The 20,105-nt window shown below is 37.5% G+C and overlaps 1 protein-coding gene across 1 annotated transcript; it reads right to left on the bottom strand.

Annotated features, from left to right (window-relative positions):
• Positions 1–28: 28 nt before the first annotated feature.
• On the bottom strand, positions 29–19,524 carry LOC139755379 (WD repeat-containing protein 18). The gene is made up of 9 exons (XM_071673607.1): positions 19,388–19,524; positions 18,567–18,642; positions 18,165–18,243; positions 16,649–16,804; positions 14,198–14,436; positions 7,455–7,694; positions 6,573–6,815; positions 4,880–5,037; positions 29–3,081 (listed from the first exon to the last, which is right to left on the bottom strand). Exons 2-9 carry the CDS (start codon positions 18,639–18,641, stop codon positions 2,955–2,957), a joined length of 1,317 nt encoding a protein of 438 aa, XP_071529708.1. The 5' UTR covers position 18,642; positions 19,388–19,524; the 3' UTR covers positions 29–2,954.
• Between the last annotated feature and the right edge of the window lie 581 nt (positions 19,525–20,105).

The following is a 20,105-nucleotide window of genomic DNA, read 5'->3' as shown; positions in this document are numbered from 1 at the left end:
ATATTAGTGAAAGGTTATATAATATTCATTATGAAAACAATCTTTATTGTACATAAATTACATCAGAACAGTATATGTGAGAAAATGTCCTGAAATATTCCCCAGTATCACATCCTCATTTCATGATATAGTAAATATATGGTATGGCTCCTTGTAATTTCACAGGGATGCATTTAATACGTTAAATGACAAACTCCTTTACACAGAACAGCATAGCTCTCCCCAGTTTTAGTGTGGGAATATTTTCATACATTATGTTGATCTTTGTTTCCCTTAATTCTAAAGGTAATGAAAATTTTTCCAGATCAGCATAACCCTTCCTACTATGTTTGTTTGGTTTTCACACGTCCTTTTGATTTCCGAGTGTTCCCATAATATTTTCATCATCCCACATCTTTCTAGGCCATCATAGCTGTTCCCATTACCTGGCATAATTAGGGAAGGTTTTCATGAGGAAAATTTTGCCTGAAACATAACCCCTCACATAATATGGGTCTCAGTGATTCATATAACAACACAGCTAGAATGACAGGTCTCCAGAAGCATAACCTCGTCATTATTTAAGGGCCTTGATAATAAAGATGTGGAACATTTTTGACGAGTTCTTATGAAGTAGCAACCTGGGGCTCCTTCATGTCCCTTTAAGTCTGGCTCTTTTAATTTTCATCCATGCCCTCATCAATTAGTTCATCACTATGAGTGCAAAGAGCAAAAAAATGTTAAACCTAAGGACTTTTATGTAATTCTACAAACATCAAACCATAAATACTTTTCCCCCACATTTATATCCTTGTTTCTTCAAAAATATGTCAAATATGGAAAATTTATGGTTTTGCCTTGATTCAAAAAATTTTAAAAAAAGGTCATTACTATTTTTGCATCTGAAATTAATTCTGCAGCCAAAGGGTCAAAATATTTTTCTCATTCTAGAATATGAACTAGTGGCTTTTCTTGTACAGAGGTTAGTATAAAACGTTAGTACATTTTCATACTTTAATTTGAGTTTCTAGAAATGAGATTTCATTGTTTTTTTGGATTATAATAATTCCAAAACACTAATAATGCTAAATAAAAAAAATTAACACAAACATTAAGAATTTACTGTTGCAGTAGTAACAATTTCACTCTTTTTAGTACTAAAGATCCAACTTTTGATTAGTAATTGCCTTATTGTTTTTTGAGGAGGACACCATTGGCAGGCTTCTTAATTGCACAAGCAGTATCCACAAGACTTGTTCAAGCTGTGTATATGAATGAAAACACTTTTACATACAGAAACTAACACCATGAATAGTCACTGAAAGAGCCTCATGTTAGCACATCTCAGGAGTATCTGTTCTTCACTTTATTGCACACACCCATGTGCTTATGCATATAAGCATTTTGAAGATTGCAGTTGCAAAGCACCCACATCAGTCGATTTAATTTTCATAAGAGTATGAACATTTTTCTTTACGGTCTTATGCTGTACACCATCAGATTTAGGATGCTTTGACTACATTTTTGCCCATAAAGTACAAATTGATTTTTGTGACAGCAAATATATATATATATATATATATATATATATATATATATATATATATATATATATATATATATATATATAAATGAAAGTGTTGATAGACTCCATCTGCTTGAGGCTACTTATAGTCTTGTCAAAATACTTTTCACTCCTGAAGTCTATAACTCCCTGCTACTGGAAGTAGCACAGCCTTTGGTTACAAGAACTTTTAGAATTGTCCTTGGGTAATATACTCAATAACAGGTAAAGGATGGACTTCTTTAAGTGTGTTGTATAGTCTTGTACTGTAGGAGCCCATGGAAAATGAGGCTTAAGTTAACATGGACCATTTCAGAAGAGGATCCTGAGGTAATTATGAATGAAAAAATTATGTGATAGGCAAGGAGTGTTAGAATATCATCTAAAAATCCTGACAGCAGAAGAAACAATAAAAAATTACAAGATTAGAGTAAAAAAAAAGTAGATGTATATTGTAACCTGAACACCTGCACCTTGGCAAGGTACAAGTTTAATTTCATTATTCACTTTGAGTTGCAAGTCAGTTGTTTGTAACTGCACTAAAGTGTTATCCATATTCCACTGGAACATGAGCATAGAGGGATCAGAAAGCTTGTATAGAGATTACAACAGATTATCTTTCACGCTCCTACTGGTTTAGGAGTGTCTAGAAGAGATTGTGCTGTGTTGTAGTTGTAGTGTAAATATGTAGAAGTCGCATTTCAGATAGAAAATGGGCACAAAAACAGACGACGACCATATATATGAAATTTAAAGTAACACGAGTCTACTTCAGTTAGATTAGTTCTTCCAGACCTGGGAATAGGACAGTAAACCATTTAGCTATCCGTTTATAAAGTTCAGTATCACTTGAGCCCTGTTTTCAATTAATACACGAGATCAAATTTTGAGTTATTTTGATTATCTCTAGATGTCTTTTGCATTATAGGGGAACGGGTAATGTGCTACCTATGAAACATTCATGTGTATTCCACTTAGCGGTTTATCTCATTAAAAGAAAATTTTATGATTGATGCTGATGCTTGAGTCAGAAGACAGAACCTCTAGTTTATGTACAAATACACTGTTGCATAGATCTAGGCCCGCTTTCTAAAACAACACTGTTAAACTACAATTACACATAAGCTGACTTTATAGACAGCTTTCACACATTGCATCTGTTGAAGTAATTGCCTTAGCTTCAGAGTTGTTTCAGAATTTGGGCACTTGTCACTGAGATGTCCAGATATTCATCTGTAATTTTTTTTTCATGTCCTTCAATAAAACAATTTCCTGAGAGTTTACCTTGATTTTGTCATCCTTTTAAGTTTTCTTGTCTATACTACAACTGTATTCATCATGCAGTAAATTATGGTAAATAAGGTGGCAGTCTTCATTATACTAATATGAAACGCATAACCGAGTGTAGTCACTACTTTTCACCAATGATATGCCTGACGGCCACCTGGAAGAGCTGTGAGTTCGCTGCTTTGAGCTGTGTGACGTTACTTATAAGATTGTATTTAAACCTCGATGGTCCTTCTGAGCTTTTTACAACTCTGAAAAATAGTAAATATTGCTGTCATTCACAAGAGAAATATGATGTACAGGAAAGAAAATTATATCTCTAGCTATAAGGGTAAGAGCCAAACTACACATTTTTCACCACTGAGGGAAGATACCTTTAATCATCCAACAGCTATTTATGAGAGCTAGTGACTAACCCCAACCTTGGACTAGCCAAGTTAATCTCCCCATCTGAAAATACTATCAAATGTGCCAGCTGCCTCTGATGGTTGCACATCACTCACCAAAATATGCATCTAAACCATTATAATCCTATCATAAACACCTAACATGCACCAGCTCAAAATAATACTCCAAAAAAACTGTTACAGCATAGAATGCCAATCACACACTAAACATTTAACATTAACGGCACAAAATAAGTTGGGAAGTCTCTTGAGGTTTGCAATTTAGTTTTGCTGCCAGCTGTTGAATATATCTGTGAGCACCTGTAATGCACATGGGACAAAGAGTTTGATGTGGAAGTATTATATGTTATTAAGGGCCTGGTGCAGGAAGTTCTTTAACCACTTTCATGCTCTCTGCAGTGATACCATGGCACCATGATCATGGTTTTGTTGTTACGTGGTTCATTTTTAAAATGACGCAGACTATGATTCCACAGATGCCATTAGCAACCAAACAACAAAGGTGAAAAAAATATGAATCACCGTCACCCATAAATTGTCAGTGCAGTGCAGTGCTTGCTGTGAATATGTGTATGAAAACAACTTGGGAGTTTCCACTGTACCAAACCTATTGTCAGTGTGCCACCTAAGGATAATAGTTAGGGAGACTAATTGACTGCCAGCCAATATTAGAATAGCATTCCAGTTAATGTTTAAGGAATTATTCAGCAAGTTGTTCACTTTACATTACATTGTATGGTACAAATAGGAAATCACAAGGCTTCCACCAACTTTCTTTTCATCATACCATATGCTGACTGAATAATTCCTTAAACATTAACTGGGAAGTTGATCTAATATTTGCTGGCTGAGAGTTGGTCTTCTGAACTGTTATCTCGTGGTACAATGGCAACAGGTTTGGTACAGTGTAAAAAAAAAAATCTCGTCTTTTTCATACACAAATTCATGCAGTTTGTTTCCTGATAGATGGTGATCATGTTATGGCCTTCTTTTAACATGACCCATCCTTGTTACACGACACCCTATCATATATCTAACATGTTTAACCATACTTGAAAATACTCAATTTAGGTATCTTTTACCTGTTACTACTTCTCCATCTGCTCTCCTCATCCTCCCTTCTATTTGTTCTACTGTTCTCCTCTCTAATTTTTTTTTACCAGAACATTATTTCATTCTCTAAGTTCACTGATTCTCTCATCCCCACTCACACTTGCCCTCTTTTTCAGCTCTCACTCATTTCTCTTGATCTCTAGATGCTTTCCCTTATATCCCTCCTAATTCCCCACTTTCCTTTCCTGGAGATATCATCCATACACCTCTTTCTCTTTTCTCTGAAAATATCTCTCAATGGTAAATCAGTTTGAATCCCTCCTCTGTCCCACATCCAGGGCAATCTTTATTACACTTTAATTTGCAACAATGAAATTGTATCTACATGAAATAATACTTTCAGAAGCCCCACTCCTTCCCTTTTGCTAAAACTGTAGTCCCTTTATCTCCTGTGTGTCAAAAAGTCTACATTAAATGCTTTTGCTCTCATGGTCATCATTTTGTTCCAAAATCACAGGTCACTTAGCTACATTTAAAATACACTTTAAAGACTATCACTCCTATATGAAATAGTACTTGCTGTTCTAACCTTAATTCAGGAGCAGAATTCAGCAGTTCTAATTGCTCTAGGCCCTGATTTCCCCGTCCTCGAATAGGAACAGTAACGGGGGCAGAAAGTGGGGAAGAGTGATCTTGACTCAAGGGCGCAATGACTTCCTTTATGTCAATTTCTGTTGCTGTTAGTACCTGTTAAAGATAACGGAACAACAACATTCTCATAAAACAAGAAATATAGTGGAAGTCTAAGAAAAAAGCAGTTTTCAAAGTTTTTTTTAAGAAATACATTGTTGGAAAATCTGATGTCCTTTCTTAAACCAATGTAGTTTTCCCTAATAATCTATTTGTAAAAAGTACATTAAAAAATTTAGAAAATGACTACCATGTCTGTAAAACATACAAACACTAACATATCACCATCTTGACTGTGAAAGTATAAGATTATTTCTTAAAGGACATATTTGACATGATAATCTTACTGCTTATAATGCTGAAAGAAATCATTCCTCCACCAAAATTAACTTTCTGCAATAGGTGCAGGGTTGAGGCAACTATGCCTGAAACCAATTAAATGCCTGAGTAACAGGTGGCATCCATTCTACCCATATCTTACCTCAAAAAAGCTCATCCACATTTTATATCTTTTATACCTATGAGCCTCTCCCATCTTGGTAAGATACCCTCAGAAGACTGTCTCTTTTAACATATCTAGTCTCTAGCTGTCAAGTATAATTTACAAAAAGCAAAGACTACCATCCACAGCCAAGCCCCACATTATCATTATTTACCTTGAACAGTTCATATGACCTACTTCATCAAATCATCCTATTAAATGCTCCCTGAGCTCCATAACATATTACACCAATTCTTTCAAACCAATGTATATTACTCTCCCTCCTGTTTCTAAACACATAATGTCCCGAGGCAATTTGTTTCAAGCACATCAACTTCTTCCTTTTTCTCTCTTTCAAAGCCCAAGATTCATATCTATACAATACTATCAGGACTACTATACACTGAAAACACCTATTTATGCCCTTTATATTCCCATTTGCCTTAAAGACACAAAAGTTACATTTCACACTATATTCTATCCAGAATCCTAATTCCCTCTTATTCTGAATCACTTCAGCCCCTATGATGACAATCACTACCTTATCCGCACCTTGGTGCATAAAACATTCTAATTCCTCCTCATTTATATTTAAGCCATCCTGACTCATACCACTGATGAATCACATAAACTTACTATTGTTTATGATGACTCATTTTTTTCCTCTACATACACTCCCAAACTGTCATCAGCTTCTGGAGTTCATCTCCAGAGCCTGCCTTCAAAGACATGTTATCTGCAAATAGCAAATGATGCACCTCCTATTCCAATACCCCTACAAACTGTTAACTCATCCCTTTTCCCAAGAGCCTTGTATTTACCTTCATCAATGTATCCATGAAGATTGAATACCCATGATGCACAACCACTTCCAATGAAAAACATTCCTCCTCCTACCTTCCTACACCCACACACGTACCTTAATCTCCCCATTAAAAACTCCTCATTCCACCCAGTTATGTTTTCTTATCCAAATTTCTATATTTTTTAACTTTATCTGTGTCCTTTCTTCACATGAGCATGGCATAATTATTTTCAGAGTTGCAAGGGCTTAAGAGGCATATGGTTATCTACAAATAAAAAATTACTATTTAAAGTAAATATGACCAACCTCTCTTTCTATGTGCAACACTGTCAGGTTGGTGATTGGGCCAAATCCGGTGTGCACAATCCTTTGCAGAGCCAAGTTAGGGTCATGAGACATGGTGTTTCTCCTAATCCCTAGGACTCTATTAACAACTGACCAGATTTTGACTTCACCATCATCTCCCCCAGTGATCAAGTGGTTACCAGAGACTGTAACAGCTAGACATTGCACAGATTTTTCGTGGCACGTCACTCCCTTGCTACTCACCTGAATTTAGAGGGTAAGAATTATCTTTATATACATACAATGTGAAGTTCAATACATCCTTATTCATAAACTGTCTAAATAATGTCTATATATCCTGTTGAACCTCATTCATCATTTACATCAAAAGAAATGGAGATAAATATGACAAAAATCATTATAGTATCAATTAATGAATGGAACTCAAACTATTACGTAACGCTGTTGCTGAACGTAAATGTACAGAATTCTAAAATATCATTACAAATAACTAGTCAATCTAAGCACCACAATAAAGTATATTTATCAACTGTGGGCAACAGTAATTATCAAGGCTCTGACAAGTTTTATGAAATGATGTTATAATATTCTAGCTTATGCCTCTGTTGTAAAACAAGGAAATAATTTTAGCCACTTCACGAAACCTCGTTTCCTACTGCCAATTTATCAGGTATTCAGTTATGTGGACTAACAATTACGTCACTAGGTACTATATTAAGAATGAAAACAGAACACTAAGATAAAGAATATTTGAGAATTTTTCTTAAATGAAAAAAAGCTCACTAGGTCTTTTTTATATATGACAGTTAATCCATGCTTATTCATATTTGCTCAGTTTGATACAAAGTTAAGGTTCCAATGCTATTCCTCACTTCAACTTACTGGAACATCCCCAACAGAAGGAGCAGGAAGAAGGTTTACAATGTTAACAGTACCATTACGGTGACCCAGGAACACTTGTGATCCTAAACCATTACATGCCACACTGGTCACACTACCAATAGTGACCAGGGTGTACATGGTACGCCCAGTTATTAGGTCAAAAACTCGAGCAGTACGATCCAAAGATGATGATATCAGGAATCCTCTCATTCCTAATGATGTCATAGCCAAATCTGTCACCTATGAAAATGAAATACACATGTTATTTTGAAACATAAAAGAACTTGTTGGAACAGGTGGGATGACGTGATTAATACCTTGTTCATACCAGTGCAGGATTAATCTAAACATATATATATAAAATCAAAAAGTACACAAAGCATTTTATTAAGCATCTGATTGATAAAAATGAGATATGAGAAAAAGTCAATTTACTGTAAAACTTTGATGCTATTAATTTTTAACTGCGAGGAAGCATACAAAATGAAGCAGTAATAAATCAAGGTTTTATGGAAATATCTTTATTCTACTTTCTGTTGGAAAGGATGAGACTTTTTTATATTGTGAGAGTCAAGTGTTAAATACAAGGAGAGACTGTATGTTGTGGACAGAATACCAGTGGACCAATTTGACCTAGGCACAGGAAACAAGAAGTCTTCAAGGTCATGAATGAGCAGAGCTCTTTGCCTCCCCCACCCATATCCAAAGAACAAGGTTCCTCACCTCTTCCACCAGTACCTGAACAACAAGTTTCCTTGCTTCTTTTACCTGTACCTGAGGAACAAGGCTTTTTGTCTCTCCTACCAGTACCTGAGGAAAAAGGCTCCTTGCCTCCCCCATCAGTACCTGAGCAATATGGCTCCTTGCCTCCTAGACCAGTACCTAAAATACAAGGCACCTCGCCTCCTACACCAGTACCTTAAATAAAAGGCACCTATCCTCCCTGACCAGTACAATGCTCCTCCCCTTCCCCAACAGAGACTAAACAAAATGGCTCCTTGCTTCCTGTTTCATGGTGTGGAGATGATGACATACTACTAGGAACTTGCATATTATGGACAAAATGTTTGATATATTCCCTGCTGAAACATATAATTGCAACCTGAAAGGAAAAGCAAGGACTAAATAAAATTAACTGATGTTTAGTGTTTATGAGTGGTTTTGGAAGTTTATGCATATTTTCTGGCCTCCAGAGCCTAATTATTTACTTATATTTTGATAAATTAAACTTGAATTCATGATCTGGTAATTTGCAAAAGCTTTTGGTACTTAAACTACAAATTATGATGGTCCTCTTTACAGAAATGAAAGCATGTGGCAAGATGGGGCAAGCACATCAGTGTGCAGTTGGATTATGTAGTGAAATGACTAGTATGTACAATCATGATACAAATGTGAATCAGTTTTGTTTCTTTACTTACTGACTTTCCTATCATTTTTCCTATCATAAAGGAATGTGTGATTCAGCCCCATCTTCGAGCTGAATTTCCAATAAACCTTACAGTTTTATCAAAATTCATAATGATCTTCACAACTAATTTCCCTACTGTTGAAGGAGTATGTATGAATACACAATCCTCTAAGTTCGGGAAGTATGTAAAACTACACAATCCTGTAACTGTGCAAGTAGACCTCTTCACCCTCATGTTCATAAAAGGCTAACAATTCTGTGCAGTCCTTGACAACACTGGCTAAATGATCCTCTGAGGGTCGCTTCTGAACCCATCTTGAACTATCCAATCTGAAGCACAATTCACTGTACACTATAGCACAGTCAGTTCCACGTCTCATTCCTAACAAATGCACTCTGGTCAGTTAACATTATCACCAGACACTGCACTTCATGTATATCATGCCTGATGTTTCCTAGCCATTCCACTCACCATGGAGACTTGGGCAGCTAGAGTCTTGTGGAGTTCACCCTGGAGACTTGGGTAGCAATATAATTAACCTTTTATTATTAAGCAGTGAGTATGTGTGTACATTGTAAGAGAAAATAACTCATCATGATAAATATTTGTACATATTTCACATTTACTGAATTCATATGTGTTGTTTCAATAACTGTGATTCATATACATTGACACTTTTTGAACTGCTTGACTTAGATAATCCAGACTCAACTGTAAACTATATATTTCATCTATTATATTTTTTTTTTTTTTTTTTTTTTTTTTTATACCTTGTCGCTGTCTCCCGCGGTTGCGAGGTAGCGCAAGGAAACAGACGAAAGAAATGGCCCAACCCCCCCCCATACACATGTACATACACACGTCCACACACGCAAATATACATACCTACACAGCTTTCCATGGTTTACCCCGGACGCTTCACATGCCTTGATTCAATCCACTGACAGCACGTCAACCCCTGTATACCACATCGCTCCAATTCACTCTATTCCTTGCCCTCCTTTCACCCTCCTGCATGTTCAGGCCCCGATCACACAAAATCCTTTTCACTCCATCTTTCCACCTCCAATTTGGTCTCCCTCTTCTCCTCGTTCCCTCCACCTCCGACACATATATCCTCTTGGTCAATCTTTCCTCACTCATTCTCTCCATGTGCCCAAACCATTTCAAAACACCCTCTTCTGCTCTCTCAACCACGCTCTTTTTATTTCCACACATCTCTCTTACCCTTACGTTACTTACTCGATCAAACCACCTCACACCACACATTGTCCTCAAACATCTCATTTCCAGCACATCCATCCTCCTGCGCACAACTCTATCCATAGCCCACGCCTCGCAACCATACAACATTGTTGGAACCACTATTCCTTCAAACATACCCATTTTTGCTTTCCGAGATAATGTTCTCGACTTCCACACATTTTTCAAGGCTCCCAAAATTTTCGCCCCCTCCCCCACCCTATGATCCACTTCCGCTTCCATGGTTCCATCCGCTGACAGATCCACTCCCAGATATCTAAAACACTTCACTTCCTCCAGTTTTTCTCCATTCAAACTCACCTCCCAATTGACTTGACCCTCAACCCTACTGTACCTAATAACCTTGCTCTTATTCACATTTACTCTTAACTTTCTTCTTCCACACACTTTACCAAACTCCGTCACCAGCTTCTGCAGTTTCTCACATGAATCCGCCACCAGCGCTGTATCATCAGCGAACAACAACTGACTCACTTCCCAAGCTCTCTCATCCCCAACAGACTTCATACTTGCCCCTCTTTCCAAGACTCTTGCATTTACCTCCCTAACAACCCCATCCATAAACAAATTAAACAACCATGGAGACATCACACACCCCTGCCGCAAACCTACATTCACTGAGAACCAATCACTTTCCTCTCTTCCTACACGTACACATGCCTTACATCCTCGATAAAAACTTTTCACTGCTTCTAACAACTTGCCTCCCACACCATATATTCTTAATACCTTCCACAGAGCATCTCTATCAACTCTATCATATGCCTTCTCCAGATCCATAAATGCTACATACAAATCCATTTGCTTTTCTAAGTATTTCTCACATACATTCTTCAAAGCAAACACCTGATCCACACATCCTCTACCACTTCTGAAACCACACTGCTCTTCCCCAATCTGATGCTCTGTACCTGCCTTCACCCTCTCAATCAATACCCTCCCATATAATTTACCAGGAATACTCAACAAACTTATACCTCTGTAATTTGAGCACTCACTCTTATCCCCTTTGCCTTTGTACAATGGCACTATGCACGCATTCCGCCAATCCTCAGGCACCTCACCATGAGTCATACATACATTAAATAACCTTACCAACCAGTCAACAATACAGTCACCCCCTTTTTTCATAAATTCCACTGCAATACCATCCAAACCTGCTGCCTTGCCGGCTTTCATCTTCCGCAAAGCTTTTACTACCTCTTCTCTGTTTACCAAATCATTTTCCCTAACCCTCTCACTTTGCACACCACCTCGACCCAAACACCCTATATATGCCACTCTGTCATCAGACACATTCAACAAACCTTCAAAATACTCATTCCATCTCCTTCTCACATCACCACTACTTGTTATCACCTCCCCATTTACGCTCTTCACTGAAGTTCCCATTTGCTCCCTTGTCTTACGCACCCTATTTACCTCCTTCCAGAACATCTTTTTATTCTCCCTAAAATTTACTGATAGTCTCTCACCCCAACTCTCATTTGCCCTTTTTTTCACCTCTTGCACCTTTCTCTTGACTTCCTGTCTCTTTCTTTTATACTTCTCCCACTCAATTGCATTTTTTCCCTGCAAAAATCGTCCAAATGCCTCTCTCTTCTCTTTCACTAATACTCTTACTTCTTCATCCCACCACTCACTACCCTTTCTAAACAGCCCACCTCCCACTCTTCTCATGCCACAAGCATCTTTTGCGCAATCCATCACTGATTCCCTAAATACATCCCATTCCTCCCCCACTCCCCTTACTTCCATTGTTCTCACCTTTTTCCATTCTGTACACAGTCTCTCCTGATACTTCCTCACACAGGTCTCCTTCCCAAGCTCACTTACTCTCACCACCTTCTTCACCCCAACATTCACTCTTCTTTTCTGAAAACCCATACTAATCTTCACCTTAGCCTCCACAAGATAATGATCAGACATCCCTCCAGTTGCACCTCTCAGCACATTGACATCCAAAAGTCTCTCTTTCGCACGCCTGTCAATTACCACGTAATCCAATAACACTCTCTGGCCATCTCTCCTACTTACATAAGTATACTTATGTATATCTCGCTTTTTAAACCAGGTATTCCCAATCATCAGTCCTTTTTCAGCACATAAATCTACAAGCTCCTCACCATTTCCATTTACAACACTGAACACCCCATGCACACCAATTATTCCCTCAACTGCCACATTACTCACCTTTGCATTCAAATCACCCATCACTATAACCCGGTCTCGTGCATCAAAACCGCTAACACACTCATTTAGCTGCTCCCAAAACACTTGCCTCTCATGATCTTTCTTCTCATGCCCAGGTGCATATGCATCAATAATCACCCACCTCTCTCCATCAACTTTCAATTTTACCCATATTAATCGAGAATTTACTTTCTTACATTCTATCACATACTCCCACAACTCCTGTTTCAGGAGTATTGCTACTCCTTCCCTTGCTCTTGTCCTTTCACTAACCCCTGACTTCACTCCCCAGACATTTCCAAACCACTCTTCCCCTTTACCCTTGAGCTTCGTTTCACTCAGAGCCAAAACATCCAGGTTCCTTTCCTCAAACATACTACCTATCTCTCCTTTTTTTACATCTTGGTTACATCCACACACATTTATGCACCCCACTCTGAGCCTTCGAGGAGGATGAGCACTCCCCGCGTGACTCCTTCTTCTGTTTCCCATTTTAGAAAGTTAATACAAGGAGGGGAGGATTTCCGGCCCCCCGCTCCCGTCCCCTCTAGTCGCTTTCTACGACACGCGAGGAATACGTGGGAAGTATTCTTTCACCCCTATCCCCAGGGATAATATACATATATATATACACACACACACACACACACACATACACACACATACGCACATATACACACACACACACATATTATATTTATTTATTTATTTATTTATTATACTTCGTCACTGTCTCCCGCATTAGCGAGGTAGCGCAAGGAAACAGACGAAAGAATGGCCCAACCCACCCACATACACATGTATATACATAAACGTCCACACATGCACATATACATACCTATACATCTCAACGTATACAAATATATACACACAGACATATACATATATACACATGTACATAATTCATATTGTCTGCCCTTATTCATTCCCGTCGCCACCCCGCCACACACGAAATAACAACCCCCCTCCCCCCCATGTGTGCAAGGTAGTGCTAGGAAAAGACAACAAAGGCCACATTCGGTCACGCTCAGTCTCTAGCTGTCATGTATAATGCACCAAAACCACAGCTCCCTTTCCACAACCAGGCCCCACAGAACTTTCCATGGTTTACCCTAGACGCTTTACATTCCCTAGTTCAATCCATTGACAGCACGTCGACCCCAGTATACCACATCGTTCCAATTCACTCTATTCCTTGCAAGCCTTTCACCCTCCTGCATGTTCAGGCCCCAATCACTCAAAATCTGTTTCACTCCATCTTTCCACCTCCAATTTGGTCTCCCACTTCTCGTTCCCTTCACCTCTGACACATATATCCTCTTTGTCAATCTTTCCTCACTCATTCTCTCCATGTGCCCAAACCATTTCAAAACACCCTCTTCTGCTCTCTCAACAACACTCATTTTACCACCACATCACTCTCTTGCCCTTTCATTACTTAATCAAACCACCTCACACCACATATTGTCCTCAAACATCTCCACACAACTCTATCTACAGCCCATGCCTCGCAACCATATATCATTGTTGGAACCACTATTCCTTCAAACATACCCACTTTTGCTTTCCAAGATAACATTCTCGACTTCCACACATTCTTCAACGCTCCCAGAACTTTCGCCCCCTCCCCCACTGTTAACTATTTAAAAAAAATATAAAGTACAAGCAAATTACTCAATCAACATAGAATGTCTATGTAAAATGAACGATGTCACAGCAGCAGGAATTCAAAATAATACTAGAAATTCAATGACATCCAATGAAAAAAATTGAAAAAGGTTGCACGAAACATGTTCACCTTACACTTACAATCTCTTAATATATCTTGAATTTAAAAGTCAAAAGACTCTAAAATGACAAAAAATGAAATGTTACCTTGCCAGAATGTTGACCAAAGATAAAATGAGGCTGCACTTGTGAAGAATCACACTTATGTAAGGCGTCATGAAAACTGGCCAAGCGCCAGAGATAAACAAAACCATCCTCTCCACCAGAAGCAAAATAGTTGCCACACGGTGTGAACACCAGACGAGTGATTGGCTGATAGTGGCGACTGACAACACCAATCAAGCAACCAGATAATAATTTGTATATGTACATTTTTTCACTTACTCCTGAAATGAAAAAATTAATGGGGTTTCACAGTGCTGAAGAAAATAACTTGAAAAATTTTAAAGCACGAGGTTAAAGAAGTATCAATTTGTTTCACTGACTTAATGAAAAGGTCTTGTATTCAGAGTAAAATTAAGGGTAAGCTCCAAACCCTATGAATTTCACCTGTGATTAGTAAGATGTGCATTAAAAGATTGAAAAGATTGCCTGTGATTTGTAAGATATGCATCATAAATAAAAAGAAAGAATTGCCTGAGATTGTTCAGATGTGCATTACAAAATGAGAAGACAGTAAAGACTCTTGAGGAAACAGAATTCTGCTCTTCAGAAATTACTAATACTAAGGACTGGAACTGTAAAGAAAACAGCAAAATATAGAGATTAGGTGTTTGTGTTTCAAAAAGACAATGGAGGGAGCCTAATTCACACATGTACTGAATACTAATAATGTAAAAAGATCTTGTTTACGTACAAACTGGCTCATATCTGTACACATAATTAACTGAATTAAACTATTCACACTGTATAGGGAGAGTTTTACACTCATATGGCCCTCTATCTTCATTACTCTATTATCACAACTTCTTCAATCTATGAATGCTGTCTGCATTTACCATGTTCTGTTTCATCATATGCCATTCATTCCTAATATACAATAAAGTTCTAGCTTTATTTCATGTTATTTGTCCTCTGGTTACTCTATCCCTATATCTTTCATAAACCTGCTCGCTGTCTGTCATCAAACTGTTTAAAAAACTTAAAAGCTGGTGATCAAGTCCCTCCTCAATCTTCTCTCTTGTAAGGGACAAGTTTAAACACTAGCCTTTCCCTGTAACTCACCTCTCTTAATTCTGGTGCCATTCTTTGTTACATGAGTAACCAACTGAATAATCTGACAAACTGTTGCAACTATAGGCATATGAAAAAGCTGAATGATGAAGGATTGACTAAGGGGATATATGTGTCAGAAATAGAAGGAGCAAAGGGAGGGAGAGACCAGAGAGATGTAGGGATGAAGTGTACAAAGCTTTGGTGGGGTTCAGTAGCCTCAACATTCAGGAGAGTGAAATACACGCATTAAATAGAAAGAACTGCACCAATCTGGTTTACTGAGGGTAACATGCAGTCAATGACTGAACCAAGAAAGATAATGTGTTTAAGGTAAACAATTGAATGGTCTATGAGGACTAGTTGCACATGGTGGGGTTTGGTTCTAGGGCAGGAAATGTAACAACTAGAATCTCAATTTCCTGTGTTTGGGAGGTATTACTCTTGTATTGCTTTATCACTCCAGTTTGATGTGATAATTTTAAAGGTATTAGCTTTTTGTATCCCTGGGGATAGGGGAGAAAGAATACTTCCAACGTATTCCCTGCGTGTTGTAGAAGGCAACTAAAAGGGGAGGGAGCGGGGGGCTGGAAATCCTCCCCTCTCGTTTTTTTTTAATTTTCCAAAAGAAGGAACAGAGAAGGGGGCCAGGTGAGGATATTCCCTCAGAGGCCCAGTCCTCTGTTCTTAACGCTACCTTGCTAACACGGGAAATGGCGAATAGTTTGAAAGAAAAAGAAAAAAAGAAAATAAAGGTATGTAAGTTCACCTGTTCCTTATGCTACTTAGCTCAAGTAAACAGTTATGAAAAAAAAAAAAAAAAAAAAAAACAGACTTGATGAGAATAAATATTGATCTGCACTATTTACCCCCCGGGAGGGTTGTCTCAATCATGGAATCATTGGAAATGTACAAAAATCATGTATGTGAAGGTTTCACAAAAGCAATTCTCATATTCAAAAGATGGTGTATACAGGTACTAAACCATTTATCTGGATTCCAGAAAACCGGAAGTTCCAGAAATCAGGATATTTTCAAAACTGGCTTTTTCTAATGTAGTGGGCTTCATAGATCAAACAGACCCTGCATTTGGTTATTATTTTGTATCACTTCAATACAATTTTGTTCTGTATTCTTCATTGTTTATTTTATGTTCTATGTGTATATTAGGCCGTGTTCCAGAAAACAGGGAAATTCTGAAATCCAGGATGCCTCTGTTCCCAAGCTTTCTGGATAAATGGTTTGGTACCTGTACTTTATTCAAACCAAAATTGTATCAACAAGAGCAAAATAAACACGTTAAACTGATTAAATAGTTACTTGCAAAGATTTTTTCATCTTTATCCCTCATTCACAGCAATATAACATGTGTAACTTTATACTAACCAATGACACAGTATTTTGGCCCTGTGGGGCTGACTGCCATGGCATTGACTTTTCCCGGAACAACAAGTCTTATCTGTAAAGCCTCATTACGGTGAATAGCCCATACCTGCAGGAAAGGTTTGTCCTTCTGAGCTGTTATCAGATATGCTCCAAGCCCTGAAAAACACCTATACATAGTTAAGATATAATGAAAATCATATTCAAAGGTAAGGCCACATTTCTGTTTCTTAACGTATTACATAGTCAAGTAACAAATAAGTAATAAAGCATAATATTTTGCCAGACAACACAATGCAAAACAGTTATCTGTGCAATTACACAAAAAAGGACTAAGATACACAAAGGATACACCATTCTACAGAAGGGGGGGGGGGGTGTCAAACCCCAAAAGGTAGACTAAGCATATGCGAGACAAACTAAAAGGTAGTAAGAGTATTCTTGGAGCAAGGTGAAAATTGAATCCATGCTTGACAGCTGTGAGAATGTTGACTGTTGGTAGTCACATATGAAAGAGCATTAAACTTTTGTGAGAGCATTAAACTTTTGATGAGAAATGGATGTATGACATAAAAAATTGTAGAAAGTTGAAAAATTTAATTTGAATGAATGAAAATTAATGAATGTTTCTTCACCATGCAGAGATACAGAAGAAAAGGTTAAGGTCTTTTGGAAAGAAGTGACAAAGGTAAAGGTGTATATCAACAAAAGATGCTCACTGAGGTGAAAGATACAAATAGCTAAACAGGAAACAATGAGACAATGACTGATGGGTTGGAAATAAAATGATGGTATTGAAAAGATACTTGAAATATACTGAATAAATATAACTCATTCTTATTTTCAGTACAGTATACATACATAAATACAGTGCTGTTACAAACAAAAAAGTGATGAATACAGCATGGCTGAATTGCTAATGGATAGTAAACATGATGTATGACATAAAATGGAGTAAAGTGGAGTTTCACCAAATAATGTGATAGTATTTCGTATGTGGCGAGGTAGCGACGGGAATGGATGAAGGCAGCAAGTATGGATATGTACATGTGTGTATATGTAGATGTCTGAGTATGTATATGTATGTATATGTTGAAATGTATATATATGTATGTATATGTGTGTGTGTGTGTGTGTGTGTGTGTGTGTGTGTGGAGGTTTATGTATATACATGTGTATGTGGGTGGGTTGGGCCATTCCTCATCTGTTTCCTTGCTCTACCTCACTAACTCAGGAGATGGTGGTTAAGTATAATAAATAAAATAAATAATATATATATTCTATTATTATCTATTTATCATACTTAATCGCCGTCTCCCGCGTTAGCAAGGTAGTGCGAGGAAAATCTTGCTAAACAAGTAATATGGGTGCATTCTTCACAATTAAAGACTGAGTAAATGAATTTGAAAGAGTTGAAATTGGATACAAACTGAATTATCAGAAAAGGTGATTAAAAACATGAACATGAGTATACCAGAGAGAAATTAGGAGTACTACTGCAATAATACCATCTACATACCAATCAAACACATAGTGGATGGAGCTGCAGGGATCCCCCGGTAACTCTTCAGTAAGGCTCCGGTGGCAATATCATAAACCTAACAAAGATATACATATTAAGTCTATAATGAGAAATATCAACATTCTCAACACATTATATGAATATTTTCCATTAATTTCTAACCTACCAGTACAATGAGCACAAGAAAAAAGCTAAACATTGTACGAAGATATCCAACATGGGAAATACATCAAAAAGCAAAAAGTATTGCTAATAAGAGAAAAACTATCATAAAAGCCTTCATACATTATGAAACTGATGCTTTGTGAAGATAATGCACCACCAGTCTTTCATGGTTAAACAAAGAGCCGGAATTTAACATTAGCTAAAGTTGTCCAAGAACCAAGTAACACAACCTACCTGGATACATTCAGCACTAGCATTTAGGGACGATACTATTACAGCATCCACCAATGGTTCCAATTTAGACGTCATCCTGGAAAAGAACATACAATTATTCAAATGCATCAAATGTCTTTTTTGTGTTACCAAGTTAGAGTACCAAAAATAGAAGAATATCAAAAAGTAATACATATCGGATTCAGTTACAACACAATGGCAGCATTCAACGGAATGCATAAATAATAAAAGGAAAACAGGCACTTTTAGATTCCACAGAAAATTCTTCTTGCTGTACTGCAACCTCATTCACTTTGTATGTTGACAATGAAACCTAAGAGAACTCTGTAGGACCCCAACCAAGTGCCACATGAATGTTTGTGTCACCGTCAACCGGCAGGCCGGTCACTCACTTTGACGTCAGGACGCCCTAGTCGATCCTCCAGTTTGTTTCCTCTTTACTAGATTTAATCAATTGTGTTACAAATGCATTACCTACAATCTCACTTGTTCATTTTGGAATATGTTTTAACCTCCAATTACCCCCTGTCATTCATGGCCCTGCCCACATTACGAAAACTTACAAGTCGATGTAATTCAAGGTGCTTGCTACATCTAAAATCCCACACTCTTCACATTGTAAGGAATCATTGGTAACAATTTTGTTAAAATTCTATCACCCATAAAACGTGCATCTGTCCCATGACAGTTTTACACGTTATTTCTACCACGTTTCTCATCTATTCTCATAAGATACCTCAGTGTTGCCCTGCCCCTTCATAAACACCAAGTAATTATCAACTATACTTTTAAGAAAAGGCATGGAAAAGTACTCGACTTACTTTGCAGTCACGTGGGCTGGAAAAATGATATTAATTTTGTTTATAGTCTCGCGTGGTCCAAGACACAACTGTCACCATCACATCCGCTGGCTAACATTAATCCTGTCGTCCAGGCAGCGCACTCCCTCCTACCACTCGCTAGCTCACACTAATTCTGCGTTTAATACACGCCATGCACATCTGTTGGCGAATGAACAATGGCTTTTAGCTTTACACTTAACATATCTGGTTGTAGCCTTAAGCTATTATGTACTTTGATGTCATCAGAGAATACATATGAACATAAATTGATATAGAGATACAACATTCAATTAAACGGATGTTGTCTAACAACTTTACATATTTTTTTTTATTATTGTTTGTGCGTAACTCATGGGGACTGATATCAAATAACTGATCATCCATAAAGCAGTTTACATGTTAAATCAGCTTTATAGAATTGCTAGTGACACACAATCAAACCAAAGACTACAAATAATCTTTTGAAGCAAACATTGGGTGACATGAACCCACCATAAGGATATTAAATATTGACCTTATACGGGTAAATTCTTTACCTATGGAATATCATTTGGAGATTTTTTTAAATTTTCTTACAGATAAAAGTTGAACTTTCAAGTACAGTATATTTGTCAACCTGAAATGATAACTTCTTATCAAAGTAACAAATAAAATCGTGCAGCTATTTATCTAATTTTCATTCAGAGATGGAAGCTTG

The sequence above is a fragment of the Panulirus ornatus genome, chromosome 19 (genome assembly GCF_036320965.1).
Source record: "Panulirus ornatus isolate Po-2019 chromosome 19, ASM3632096v1, whole genome shotgun sequence".
NCBI classification, from domain to species: Eukaryota; Metazoa; Arthropoda; class Malacostraca; order Decapoda; family Palinuridae; genus Panulirus; species Panulirus ornatus.
Note: the sequence above shows the minus strand (reverse complement) of the source record. Positions and strands in the feature narration are given on the sequence as shown.